This window comes from Molossus molossus, unplaced genomic scaffold (assembly GCF_014108415.1).
Source record: "Molossus molossus isolate mMolMol1 unplaced genomic scaffold, mMolMol1.p scaffold_m16_p_3, whole genome shotgun sequence".
Classification (NCBI taxonomy): Eukaryota; Metazoa; Chordata; class Mammalia; order Chiroptera; family Molossidae; genus Molossus; species Molossus molossus.
Genome location: NW_023425366.1, coordinates 111,676,104 through 111,690,648, shown reverse-complemented (window position 1 = coordinate 111,690,648; position 14,545 = coordinate 111,676,104). Strand labels below are relative to the sequence as shown.

At 49.4% G+C, this 14,545-nt stretch overlaps 1 protein-coding gene across 7 annotated transcripts in view; it reads left to right on the top strand.

The window, feature by feature from the left end:
• Positions 1–14,545, top strand: part of LOC118641444 (protein CLEC16A) — a 164,926-nt gene that overhangs the window by 119,672 nt on the left and 30,709 nt on the right. Inside the window, exon 20 of one of the 7 annotated variants that reach the window (XM_036278696.1) lies at positions 1,217–1,263. The exons of the other annotated variants lie outside the window; for them this stretch is intronic. Within the exon in view, the coding sequence (XP_036134589.1) occupies positions 1,217–1,248 (32 nt within the window). The 3' untranslated portion in view covers positions 1,249–1,263. Of the gene's footprint in view, positions 1–1,216; positions 1,264–14,545 lie in introns of those variants that run through there. 7 annotated transcript variants of the gene reach the window in all.

The following is a 14,545-nucleotide window of genomic DNA, read 5'->3' as shown; positions in this document are numbered from 1 at the left end:
GGAAAAAAAAAGAATGATGTTTGTTCCTCATTCCCATACATTGGAGTAAGCAGGTTCCCAGTGCAGACTTTCCCCTACCAGTGGAGTACGCCAAGACTCAAACCCACCTGGGTGTTTTCTAAAAACATCCATTGCCTCATTTCAACAGTTGAGCTATTCCAAATCATTTTACCTAAGGGCTAAAATGCTTCTTTTTCCCCCTGCCTATCTTTGAAACTAGGACCTGAACTAGACTGAGCAGAAAAAAATCATGTTTGAATTAAACCACCAATTCGCTAAGGGAACGGAAAACATGGAATTAACAGCGTCTTCCCCTTCTCTGTGATTAGGCTCCTTCTCCGTGTGCTTGATGAATAATATTTCTGGCCCCTTTTCAGAAATGAAGTAGAAATATGGAGAAATGAAATTTGTATCTTATAAAGTGACTGGAAATGTGATTATAATACAGCTGTCAGTTTTGTTCAAGTGGAAAATTTTTAAGTAAATCCAATTGCAGCATTATTTGGTTCTTTTAAAGCAGGGTAATGTAGCTGTTTCCTGCGTATTGATTATTTGATTGGTACCTGTCTGTTGAACCTATTTTTTTTCTCAGTAGCGCTCATTGATGTGGTTTAATGTATATTCCTGTAATCTTTCCCTGTTTTATAAACTTACAATCATAATTGAGCTGCATTAGAGAGACATGTTCTGCTGAAATCACAAGGTCACCTAATGGCTGTGCCCTCTTGTTGGTTATATATTGAAGCAGTCTAGGACAGTTCTTCTGAAAAAGATAGAAGTCATTATTTTTTTTCCTCTACAAAGCAGAATTTCTAGATTCCATTCTATGCACTGGGGAAATGAGGCATTTGAGTAGTAAAGACTGGGTTTTGAGTTTTTTCCTTTGTGGATTATTAAAATAACAGCTTCTGCTTGAAGGTACCCTACAATTTAAGTATTTTTTCCAAATCCCAGTTCCTCTCACGCATTTGAAAATGGGACCACAGCTTTGATTTCTCCGATAGGAGGGGACGTGGTGGCTTAGATTTGCTCAAGGAGCAACATCTTCTGAGGCACATCACAGCCCTTTGGAAGTGGGTGGATTCTGGATCCGCTTCATCTCAGGCCAGGGAAGCAGACAGGGCTCCTTTGGGTGGTGGGGTCCTGCCATGGCACTCAGGCTTTGTAACCTTGGTGTGTCCCCCTAACCTCACACATCTCTCTCCGTGCCTCATAGGGCTATCGGGAGGTAGCTGCCTGGTGTGCTGAGCACAGTGCCCCACATGATGAGATGGCCCAGCCAGCAAAGGCCAACAGAGAAGTATCTCAAAAGATGGGCTTCTCCAGCCACGAAACGAAAATTCCATCTTTCTAGTCACTCAAGCCAGAAGCCTAGGCGTGTACTATCTTCTGTCTCTTTCTCTCATTTCTACAGCACAGCTGAATGCAAATGCTGCCAGTCCAGGCATTAGGTAGATCCAGCCACCCCTGCTCCCCACCTTCGGCACCTCCACCCTGCTTCTGACTTTAGAAACCACCTTCTGCCTAGGGTGCCAGCTTCCTCCACTGCCCTTTCTCCACCAGCAGCCCATGGCAGTGTTTTAAATTGGCTGTCAGAACCCTCCAGAGACCCTGGTTGCCCATCTCAGGGTCAGCTCCAAGTCTCCTGCCTGTGATCTGCAGGGCCTGCATAATGAGTACCCCCATCACCACCATGCTACTCCAGCCAGGAGACACGGGAGATTCCCACCTGGACTGCCGGCTTCAGAGTGGCTCCTGAGCCCTGCTGCTTCACAGAGCTGCTGAAACCAGCCTCCCTAACCACATCTGGCTGGCTGGGGCGGGCCGTGAGCTGCCACAGGAAACAGGGATTCATGGGGGAAACGGGGTTGAGGGTTAATGTTGAGTTTCAAGACATCCCTCGCTCCAACCCACTCGAGGCTGTCTGGGTCTCTGCCTACACAGGGCTCCTCACCCCAAAGCCAACAGTTTCCCGCCCACCTCCACCAGCCTACCCAGCCACCAGGGACAACAGGACTGCTCTGGCCTCAGAAGGGGAGGATTAGCTTCTGGCCCTGATAGCTCATCAACCATAGAACACCCCAAACAAATCTCTGGGGAGACTGAAGCAGCAATAGACAGCGTGACCTTTACCAAAGGTCCATGACAGGAACAGATCATCTGACTTGTACGGTCCCCTCCCCCACCCCAGGATGCCAGTGTCACTTTCCCTGGCACGTGTCCTGCTAGCAGGCCCACCCTACTTGCAGCCAGCCCTTACCAGCAGCCCACCCCAGGCCCCACTAGGAAAAACAGGAATGGGGAAAGGGACCAGCGCCTCCCTCTCTCCCTCTCTTAGGAGGGAGATGTTTCATTCAGGTTAATGTTGTCACCCAGAATCCTAAGTAAGGGTCAAAGTGGAGGTGTAAGAAGCACCTGGAATAACATGGAATGACCACTGAATCTCTGAGTTAGGAGAATGTTCTGATTTAAGACTCCAGGACTCCTGTAACAAGGATGCCATATTCCCAGGGACCAGCATACTGTGGGGTGCAATTGGCGGTCTGGACTGCTTTTTCAAATGAATGTCAAATGTTGTTTGCTCTGCTGAGCTTTTAAGAAATGTACAGACTACTAATCTTGAGACATTTAAAAGCTTAAATTGTCATTTCACTTTGACCTGCCTGAAAGTAGAAGTGAAAATTTGTTTGCCGTGCTGCCCTGGTGTGTGGCCACACATCAGAGGAACTGCTCTCGGGGCAGCTAGCTTGCCCCTAGCTCTGTAGGACAAGGCAGGGCCCGGGCAGTAGGTGGGTGGTGAGAAGGCTGGCGGCCTGGCTGTTTCTAGCCTGGGCTCGCTGTGTCAGAAGGGAGAGACAGTGGAGATCTTCAACCCGAGTTGTGGTTTAAAATCCCTTTTTGCATCATTCGGAAACTGTCAATGCCCAGGCCCCACTCCGGAAGGCTCTGTGCACTTGTTCAGGGGATGGTTCCCTGGCATCTCTATTTTAAAATGCTCCCTAGACGAGTCCATTGTGCAATCAGTGTTGAGAATCACTGGGTTAAACAGAATGGGGAATGTTCTAGAACTGAGCACTTAGTCTCTGCTTTGCTGCTCTCCATGAACTCCAGTTGCTTCTCGGAGCTCTCCTTGTCCACCTCCTTGTCAATCGGATGTTGTCAGGGAGGCTGGCTTTGCTGGCATGATATGGTGGTCACATTTCTCTCTAGGTTCTGATGTCCCCTCCCAAGGTGAAAACCTCATGTCGTCCAAATCACTCTTACAAATCCCTTGGAAAGGTAATGTGTGACCTTTCTCAAGGCATCTGACAAAGCCGTCTTCACTGCAGGGCTGAACTAGACCAGTCCTTGAGCACCAGCAGAGGGGAGGCCACATTGAATGAGAGCAGGTATCTTTACCTGGGAGAATCCCACTGGGCACTGGGAGAGGCGCTCAGGAGAGAGGCAGGAGGGGCCCACAGGGAGGCACAGCGTTCCACCTGCCCCTCAGGCTCACTCCAGCTCACTCCGTCAGTGGGGTGGCAGCCAGAGCAACCTATAGTATTTAAGCTGTATGTTCCTTTCCCCTCTCCCTTCGGAAATGTGCACGGTTGAGTTTAAGTTAACTGCGTGTAGCACACCTTCATCTTAGTTGAAAACAAATCACTTTAGCCTGGCCGGTGTGGCTCAGTGGATTGATCGTCGTCCCATGGACTGAGAGGTTCCGGTTCGATTCCAGTCAGGGCACATGTCATGGCAAATGCCTGGTCCCCAGTAGGGGGTGTGCAGGAGACAGCCAATGGATGTTTTTCTCTCACTTCAATGGTTCTGTCTCTCTCCCTTCCTCTCTAAAAAAATCAATGAAAACATATTTAAGAAAAAGAAAAATCACTTTACCTGTCAAGCCTAGGAGCACCTTACCTTGTTGGAGAGAAGGGCCTGGATGAAGGGCTGGGCCTCCTGAACACCCCTCTCCCAGCCACCAACCCAGTCCTGAATCCCCTACTCCCACCCCCAGCTACACATGTGCTCAGGCAGTCACTGCTTGGCCTTGTTTATGATTGACCTGGGCTGGTGAGAGGGACCCTTGCAGAGCTGGCAGTCTCGGCACTAAAACCCTAGCCTGTCCCTGACTCTCTGGTTGTTCTGAACCAGCACCTGTCCTGAAAACAGCCTGCTCTGCTTCAGGCAGTTGTAAAAATGCCTTGGAGCAGACAGGCAGACCAGGAGGTTATAAGTCATTTGCCTATAATTAAGAGCTAAAAGTTCTCATCCCATCTTCCCCTCTTTCCTCCCTTGGTCTCGTGGGGTCACCATTTTTATACCAGGTTCAACATGCATTAGACCTTTCATCTCCCTTCCAAATCCTTCTGCTAAAATGTCCCATGCAACTTCCTGGTTTTCATCTTGGCACATCCAAGTTATCTTTTGCATTCATCTGTTTTTATCACCCATACCCAGGCCTTTGAGTTGTATAATATGCTTTGCGTTTTTCTAAATGCAATTGGGGTTTTCCAGCGCTGTGCAAAGTCAGGAAATATGCATGTCATTTAAATGACTCCAGTTAACCTTTAGCCTTTAACTGGTTGCTCATAAAACTTGACTCTCTCCCAGTGATACCGGGTTGGTTGCATTCTCCATAGCAGCAGAATTGATGAAGATCTGCAACTTTCTTTTGTTCCATGCTGGGCCTCCTTTCCTCTGTGGCCTCCAGCTCGACGAGCCCTGCAGTATATTCTAGTAGAGGAACCTGGAGGTGGAAATGTGAGTCCCAAAGAGTGTCTAGGGAAATTTTAGGCTAGGTTTATGCATCCTTGTTGCCACTCCCTGGCTCTGGCCCCAGCTGCTTCCCTTCTGGTTTTGTGTCCTCTGATGGATCACACAATCATGATAGTAGATACCGTCTTTTGATCCATTTCCTCAGGCCAGCCAGTGTTGTAAGCATTTTACTGAGGTAACTCATTTTACCCTCTCAACCTGGCCAAGTAGGTCCTTTTATTATCCCCACTTTACAGATGAAGAAGCCAAAGCACAGAGGTCAAATAACCTGCCCAAAGTCACACTGCCAGGAAGTGCAGGAGCCAGGACACAAATGCAAGATTCAGATGCAGAACTTGTACACTTCACTCTGGGCTAGGACACCTCTGTCCATTCAGTCACCCACTAACATGTCCTACTGTCCCATCTATTATTTACTGAGTGGTGGTCACTATGCTAGGTGCCGGACAGCCCATCCCTTCAGGCTTTGGCATCTTGGTAGGAGTCACATCAGCAGATGCACATAGGTGCTTGGATGGAAACTGGAGAGTGCAGCAGGCGAACACAGAGTGGTTGGGCCTTTGCAGGTAAACAGATAAAAATTGCTGCTGAGAGCCCCGGCTGTTGAGCCCCAGCTATTGTTCTAAGTGGGTGTTCAACAGGCAGACAAGCTGGGCAAGAATGTTCCAGGCAGGGGGCATCCTAAGTGAAGTCCCAAAGTTGTGTGAGCTGACCCTGGTCAGTACCCTGTGTCTAGAACATCAGGTGTGTCATTTCCCATTGCTGCTGTAACAAATTTCTATAAACATAGTGACTTAAAACAACACACACTTACTATCTCATAGCTCCATAGGTCAGAAATCTAGCATGGGTCTCAATGGGCTAACATCGAGATGTTGGCAGGCCTGCTGTTCTTTCTGGAAGCTCTAAGGAAGAATTCATAGGCTAGATTTATGCAGGCTTTTCCAGTTTCTAGAAGCTGCCTGCATCCTTTGGCTCATGCTTCTGCTTCCATCATGAAAACCAGCAGTGGTGTGTTGAACCATTCTCATATCATCACTCCGACCTCTTCTCCTTCCCTCTTCCACTTTCAAGGCCCCCTTCTGATTAGATTGCACTCACCCAGATAATTCAGGATCCTCTCCCCATCCCAGGGTTTTTAATTTAATCACCTTAATTTAATTTAATTGGGAAATGCCTTTTGTAAAGTAGCATTTTCATAAGTTCCAGGGATTAGAGCATGGGCGTATTTGAAGGCCATTGTTCTACCTGCCATAGGTGGAGTGTGGAATCTGGCAACAGGTGGAGATAGAAAGGTGAGCCGAGGCTCCACGTGACTTTCTACAGTTAAGGAGTCCCCAAGAACCAGTGGCAGATGCACAGGCTAGGGCATTGACCCCTCAGATGTTCTTGGGTGATGTGACTGGGCCCCACCCCCAGCCATATCCTTGGCAGATCCTTCCAACTTTTCACCCCATGCAGGGCTGAGGTCAGCCCAGCAGGGTTCCGCTTTGGTGATACAGTTTGAGACTCTTTCCCCCTGCCTCCTTCCTTCCTGCCACCATCCCCAGGGTGTCCCTGGTATCTGCCCACTGACGTTTACCAAGTTGCCTTCCCCAGTTTCAGACACCCAGTCACTTCCTGCCTGTCTTGCCAGTCTTCTCCATCCTTCCGCTAGGTTCCTGCCATAGGCTTTTCCTGTGATTGGTGCTCTCCCAGGCAGCTTAGGCTCACTTCTCCCCGAAACTCACCTTTTTGCCCAAAAAGGCTCAAATGTCACCCTTCTTGGTATTCTGACCACCTCCCACACAGACACACACACACACAAGGCGTCACCCCCTTGGGTCCTCAAATCCTCAAACCACAGAGGCCCTTCTTGTTTCTTCTCATACATCAGTAGTCTAGGACAGTGGTACTGAGAATGGGGGTGCTCTCCAACCAATTTTAATCAGGAGGAATTTTCACCAAAAGCCCCAGATTGGGACCATTCTCCAGGAAAGAATTAGAGAATTCAGGTCATTAAATGGTATATTGCAGAACGTTAGCCCTTGACTAAAGTGTTTGGATTTAAAAATGAAATAAATGTTTTTGGTTTTGTGGGATTTTTGCTTGTTTGTTTGTTTGTTTGTTTTTAAGAAATGAGAACATTGTTGACCATGATGGAAAAACATTCTGATTCAGGCGTTAAGTATATGTATGAGAATTGAGGTTCTGCAAATTCCTTCCTGGATTTTGACAGCTCTTGCTAAAAAACAAACCTGTGATAATCTTACGTATAATGTGCGTGTGGGGGTGTACATGTGTGTTTATGTGTATGTACACAGGCACATGTGTGTATGCAGTGGGAGGCATAGTAACTTGCTTTGTGGAAATCCGAATTCACTTATTTACAGTTACCCCTTTGGGCCTGGGGCCCTGGGCTCACGAGCGGTGCCCCTTCCCCATCTGGACCACCCTTCGCCAAGACCCAGTCCAGTCGTTCACTTCTCTTCCTGCTATGAAGAAAGTGTTTCTCTTGAAAGCAAGTGACAGCCCTACCCCACTCCCCAAATGATAGAGTGACACCAAAGACAGGAACTCATTTGGGTGAAAACTTGGGGGTTAAAAGTGAGAGTTGACAAGGTTTAAGTCCTGATGGGTTTACTGCTGAACTGGGAACTAGTAATGTGCCTAGGTGGCCGAAGGGGCTCACTCTGCTTTGCTTCAGCAGCCATTTACTGAGGCCCTACTGTGTGCCCAGGTCGGGCAGGGCACTGGAAATAAAGATAAGGGGTCTCTGATCTCTTGTGTCTCTCTTTTCAACCTTCTCCTCCTGAAAAGAAAGAGGCTCATTTACAGCTGGGTCCAGGATAGCAGATCCCTCCCGCCTTGGATATACATTTTTTAAACTTCCATATTTGGTGAGTCTGTATCCTGCTTTGTTGTTTGGTTCTGTATGACTGTGAGACTATATTTAGCTCCAAAAAATGTAGGAGGTAGAGAACCAACTGCACATCAACAGCTTCTCTGCCCAGTGAGGGAGACGGTGGGATTTCCCCATCGGGGTCCAAGGTTGCAGCTTCTCCAACTCCTGCAAAACAATGACTCTTGGAGAACCTAGGCAAAGGCTTTGAGAAATCCTGCCGACCCAAAGCCACTGAGCAGGTGGGGGTAGTAGGAATGGCCCCTCATTGGCAGTTCATTGTCACCAGGCGCTATCTGAGGATTTACATGTAGGAGCCCTCATACCTGGCACTTGGCCCCAGGTCCATTCAGCTCCAGCACCCCCACTCTCATCCACCAAACCCCACCGTGTCCAAGTCCATCCTAGCAGAGCCCAGCTGTTTTGACCCTGAAGCCTGATTCTTCAGCATATGTAAGAACATCTCCAGTTTCCCCAGCACTGGTTTTGGTTGAAGGTGGGGCTAGGAACCCAGGAGAAACACACTGCCCTGAACCCCAGTTTTCTCTCCTGACCTGGGAGCCCACTCCTCCTGCCTGTGGAGCTGCTCTGTCAGCTGGAGGGGCCTGGCAGGCTGTCTTCAAGGACTTGTCCCAAAGTTTGTTTGACGGAGGGAGGAGGGGATGGCTCTGATCTGCTGTTTCATGGGTTCAGTCTGCCAGGGATGGAAGCCAGCCATGGGCTTGTTCACCTGGACAAAATGGTGGGAGCAGGGGTCACATCCAAGTTCAGCTCTTCCTGGCTGGTTTCTCTGTTCACCAGCAGATTCAACACCCAAGCCCCATGGGGCCACCAGGGCCTGTGCAGTCTGACCCTCAGCCCACTCGCCAGCCACATTGCTCATCTGGGACCCAGCCACACCACCTCTTTTAGTTCTCTGACCTGCTGTGCATGCTCCCTTCTGCTTCTGACCCTTGCACGGGCCAGTCCCTCTGCCTGGGACACTCTCTCCTGCCACCATGGTCCCTTTTGCTTGGCTAACTCCCTGACATCCTTCAAATCTCTCCAGATGGCTCACTTCCCAGCAAAACATTTTCTGACTGCCAGGTCTCTCTCTTTTCACAACATTGGCCACCGTTTGTAATTTTCTATTTTTGTGCTGTTATTTGATTCATGTGGGCACCAAGCTGCTTAGGGGCAGAAACCCTGACTCTTTCGCTCAGAGTTGAATCCTGGTGCTGACAGCGCAGTAGGTACACGGTGAAGATTGCCGGATGTGAATGAATGGAAATAAGAAAGTGGCTTAGGAACTGAGCCCATAAATGAGGACATTGGCCTTATTTTCAAAAACCAGACCGCGATTCCAAGGTTCCCTGGGCTTACTTGTAAACCTCGCTGTTTTAAAAAAACTGACATTCGTCCTCACTTGGGGTTAGTCTCTCTTCTCACTGGGAAGTTGGAATGAGATCAAGACTGGATCTGAGGGCCCAGTGTTAGTCTTCTGAACTTGCCCGGCTGTGTTGAGTCATCGCCATGGTGGAGGGAGGCAGTCTGAAACTCGAAAGGTCAATCAATACGTCAAAATATGTAGTAAATCATACTGCCCCTACAGGGGCTCCTTCCAGTTCCTTGAAATGCCTCTCCCTGTGTAGCTCCCCTGAAGACACTACTTAGGAAGCAGCCGCCCAGGCACGGGTGGTGATTACCTCGAGGAAAATTAATACCGTGCCATCAATTCTGGAGGCAGAGAGGGCCCCCAGCCAGATGGCTGTGCATTGGCTGGAATAACTCACAGCCCTGGCCTGCAGATAAATCAGCGGGTCTTCCTCGGAGAGCCAGCAGTGCCTTTGTCATGGGTGGGGGCAGGGAGCCAACCCCAGAGCTCCTCTTCCCCAGGGTCTGTCTTGGTCTGAGGGGTTGAAAGGCACCTCTCCAACACCTGTTCTCAGCCAGGCCAAGCTCTGAACTGGTTCGTGGACCGGATGCGATGCTCACATCCTTGTCCCCAGTAGCATGATGGGAAGGGGCTTTCAGCCTGGCTGTCAGAACGAGATGTGACAGACCCATTTTCACACTGCAAGCCTTAATTGGATGGTCAGAGGGCACATCTGTGGCTTATAAAAAACAAATGGCCCGACAATTTTCATGAAGGAGAGAAAACTCGCCTCAGACTGAGTCCCCAGGAACGGAAATGTTGGAGGCAGCCAGCTGACTTGGGCCCTGTCCCGGCTCTGTCACTCACTGTGAGACCTCGGTTGCTCTCTTCATCTTTACAAGTCTCTGTTTCTCCATCTGAAAAATGAGGACAACGAGGCCCAACACAATGTAAGGCTGTAGGGAGGATTTCATGAGAAAACGCATTTAAAACGATTTAACATGGTACCTGTGTGCTATAAGCACTCGCAGTCATTATGGCCCGCTGTGGTCTTGGGTGGCCAGACCCAAGAACAGCCTCGTGTTTGAGTCTTCAGTGGCTTCGCCTCACTATCTGTTCCACCCTAGTCCAGAGTGTCTTTGTTTGTTTGTTTTGGTACGTGCCCCTAATGGGAACCAAACCCGGGACTCTCTGGTCCGCAGGCCGATACTCCAACCACTGAGCCAAACCAGCCAGGGCTAGTCCAGAGTGTCACAGGGGGCATTCTTCAGGTCAGGCCAGGTTCTCTGCAGGATCAGATGAGCCTCCACAACGGAACACAGTGGAGATTTATTTCTTGTTCATTCTGCTTGTCCCACATGGGTCAGCGGAGTGCCCTGCTCCCCATGCCACTCAGGGACTAGTCCGATGGAGATGCCACCGTCCTGTAGCTGCACTGCCAGGCACACACCCACCTCCTCAGCACGAAGGGCAGGGAAGAGGGAGATGTCTGGAAGGACATGCCCCTGCTCTTAAATGCTGCTGCTCAGAAGGGACATGCTTTTTCCTTACCGTCCCCACAGCCTCACCAAGCTGTTGGGAGGGGGGCATGGAGGACAGCATGGTTATTTGTCTCGGCCATGCTGGTAAATACTCATCCTCTGCCTGTCCCCTGGGAATCTTTTAGTTTAGTAGCTAGCATTTGGGGGTCAAGTGTACCCAAGCCCTCCTACACTGAACCAGGAAGAAATCTGAGGAACTAAGAATGAGGTAAGAGCAAAGACTGAAAGGGAAAGGAAAGAAAATGAATTAAGGCCTTGACTGATTTGAAGACAGTAGGCAAATTCTGGGATGGGCTGAGATGAGGCAGGCCCAGTTGGGCTGGGGCGTGTTGCTTTGCAAATGGTCATTTCTCTAAATCATCATTGTTGCTGGCTGACCGTCAGGCACCAGAGGAAGCTCCAGAATTGCCCTTGGTTACCCCAGTGCCCCAAACCACTGCCAGAAAGAGAGGAACTGAGAGAGTGGTAATGCATCACAGCCATCTTGGTTGGCTGCCCTTCAGGGTTTCAGAGCTGCTTTGGACTGAGAGCTAGTAACACAGATAGCACAGCTCAAGCCTGCGTGGCAGAGGAGGCTGGGAAGTGTGGTGGGTATGAGCGTGAGCTTTGGGGGCTGGCTGGTTGGGGCCCAGTCCCCACTCTGCCACTTGGTGGCTGTGTGCCATGAGAAGCGACCTCACCACTCAGGTCCCGTCTCCTTCTTGGTGAAGTAGGGAGAATAATAAATAATGGCTATTCAACGGGATGTCACAGGATGAAATAAGATAATTTATATACAGCACAGAGCCACTGTTGAAAGTGCACGGTTACTGCCATTGTTGTCATTATGCCTGTTCTTGATGAAGATTTCTTATTTCTGGGGTGTGCACACAATCACCAAAGCCAAGGATAAGGCTCCAGTGGGGATTTCTGGACTCACATCCCAGTCTGACGGGAGGATCCAGGGATGTGATGGTTAGCGTGGGCTGGGCCAGTTCCACTCCTTTCTCTGCTCTGAGCAGGACACCAAACCTCATCTGTGGAATGGAGAGCAGAACTGATTCCCTCCTGGGGGCTTTTTATGAGGATCTCGTGAGATCCTCAGTGCTTTGCTGTTCTGAGTACCTGGATAGTACCTCAGGATAACTAAGTTAAAGTTATAGCCGAGATGTGTCATTTCAGATGATGGCAGGAGTTCAGTGGCAGGAGTCGATTCACTTTAGACCACTGCCCAAAAGGGACAGGCAAGACTGCCTGAGTGCCTGGACGCAGCCCCAGCTCTTGCCTTTCTGAAGTTCAGTGTCATTTTTAAAATCAGTGCTACCCTAGCTCTTCCATTCAATTCATTCCACGTCTGCTCAGCAGAGGCAGTTCTGTGGCTGGTTCCAGTACTCGCCATGCAGAGGCATTGGAGTACCACCTTGGGGATGTAGCCATGTCAAAGGGCCAACTGTGCTATCGTTATTTAATAATCTATTCACAAGTTCTACTCAGTCAGGGCCAGGTGGGGTGGGTTAAGCTAGCTCAAATCTATACCCGTGAATCTTGGGATCCGTGAGCTAAGTATATATTTTTCTCACTCATGTGAAGATAAATATAGAATGACTAAAATAAAGGTAACCGTTCACACACATGCTATCTAAAACCATCTCACATCCCCTGTGGTCTACACGTAAGTGTCCTTGTCAGTCACCTCTGGGCCCTCTCTGCCCTCAGAACCCCCTGGTCCTCAGGGCTTCCAGGAAGAAGCAGTCCCTCTCTAGGAGTTGGGCTGTGATTTTCATTCTTCAGCAGTGAGCTGTGAGGCAGTTTGTAAAACCATATTTAATATTTGCCATTATCGTTTTAATTTACAAAATTAACCTAAACTACTTCTTGTTATTTTATGGCCACCTATAGATATTTAATGTGGACAGACTTTTGCCTGATTGAGCATCACTTTAAAAGGCAGGGTTTGAATAATACTAGTAGAATTCAACCCCAGATTCTTTTGGGCCCAGGCAAAAAAGTTCTATTTCTATCTCATCAACATTTCTTCCAGGGAGGCAGGGAACCCATACAAACCAATTATGTATCATAATCACTAGGGATAGGTATTTAAAATGCTGATTTTTTGCCCCACTGCTGTGGGGTGGGGGGACTCACCCAGATCACCAGCCACGTGAGGGTACTGCTTTTATGTGAGGTGTCTGGGAGGGAAGGCCCAGCAGATTTGAGGCAGGAGAGATCCAAGATGCTGGCCAGAGCTCCTGCATGTGCACAGCTGCCCTGGAAGCCACTGTCACATCAGACACTTGTGAGCATGAGCCACAAAAGGCCAGTCCCAGGGCCTTTTGAGCGCTGCAGTCCAGTGACTTCAGGGTTCTTGTCGCCTTAGACCCTATTAGAGCTTTCTATTACCTGGGTGTTCATCCCCAAAGGGGCCCCTGCACCAAGACCCCTTCATCCCTCAGTGGCATACATGGGCCCTACTCTGCACCAGGTGCTCCATGGAGTATGCTCTGTATCAGATGAAAGGAATCTAGAGGAATCTTTCTGCATTTCTGAATCAGGTAACATCTTCATTTTATATCTTTGAGGACTGAGGCTCCCAGAGATCATGTGATCAGCCCAATGGTACATAGCTAGGACCTGGCAGAACCAGCCTCAGAGCCCCGGCTGCTTGGCCCCCAAGGCCCCTTGCTCTTCATGGCCTCGGCCCTCAGCTTCACACAGGTGGAGGCAGACTGCTGTTAACTAAAAAGGTGACATGTTTCCCGTTCAGGTACAGTCGTCCCTTGCCACTTCAAAAACTACAGTAGAGTGAAGCCAAGAAGGTGGAAGCGCGAAGTGGCGAGGGATGGCTGTATATAAATAAAGAATCCTACTTCGCGGAAATTCATTTATCTCAATAGAGTCTGGACCTGATTAACCGCGATAAATGAGGGCCAACTGTACTGATGTTCATGAGTTATTCTCCATGTACCACTTTCACCTGGGAGTAGGTGGAGCTTTGGGGAGGAGGAGGATGGACCTCTGGGTGTTCTCACACCCAAGAGAGCTGCTGGAGAAGGCCCACAGTGACACCCGGCTGGAGGCTGAGGAAGCTCAGTGCTCTTGGCATTTCCGCCCTCCGAGGCACAGCCTGTCCAGAGGGTGCCCGACCCCAGCCAGAGGCTGGGACTGATGGGCTGCAGAAGTCCGTGCTCTGCAAACCTGTTCTTTCCAAAGGGCTTGGAAATTATGCAGAACCAAAACCCTGGCACTGGTTGGAAAATTGAACCCTACTTAATTCTATCTCTGCCCCTCACATTTCCATCCTGGTCCCAGTCAGTTTGGGATCCTGCCATAGAGTCACTAATTTCATGTTTTCTTTTTGCTGTTTAAAGGTCACCAAGTAACATAGAAACACATCCACATTTTAAAAGCTCAGACAATTCAGTGTGTAAAAAGGGAGAATATGCCCTGGCCAGTTTGGCTCAGCGGTTAGAGCGTCGGCCTGTGGTCCGGAGAGACCCGGGTTCGGTTCCCGCTAAGGGCACGTACTTCGGTTGCAGTTTGTCCCTGGCCCTGGTTGGTAGTGTCCCTTCACGTCGATGTTTCTCACTCTCTCTCCCTTCCTCTCTCCCCCTCCCATTCTATCTGTACAAAAAATGGAAAAATATCCTCGGGTGAGGATAAAAAATTATATATATTTAGCCCTGGCCAGTTTGGCTCAGCGGTTAGAGTGTCGGCCTGCGGTCCGGAGAGATCCGGGTTCGGTTCCCGCTAAGGGCACGTACTTCGGTTGCAATTTGTCCCCGGCCCTGGTTGGTCATGCAGGTGGCAGCCACTCGATATGTCCCTTCACATCGATGTTTCTCTCTCTCTCTCCCTTCCTCTCTCTCCCTCCCACTTTATCTGTACAAAAAATGGAAAAATATCCTCAGGTGAGGATAATAAAAAAAAAAAAAGGGAGAATATACCCTTCAACCCTCCCTTTCCCACCCATCCTGCCACCTCCCTCCATGCCTACCAGCCACTCCAGCAGAAACGCCCAACTCGGTCTGGGTG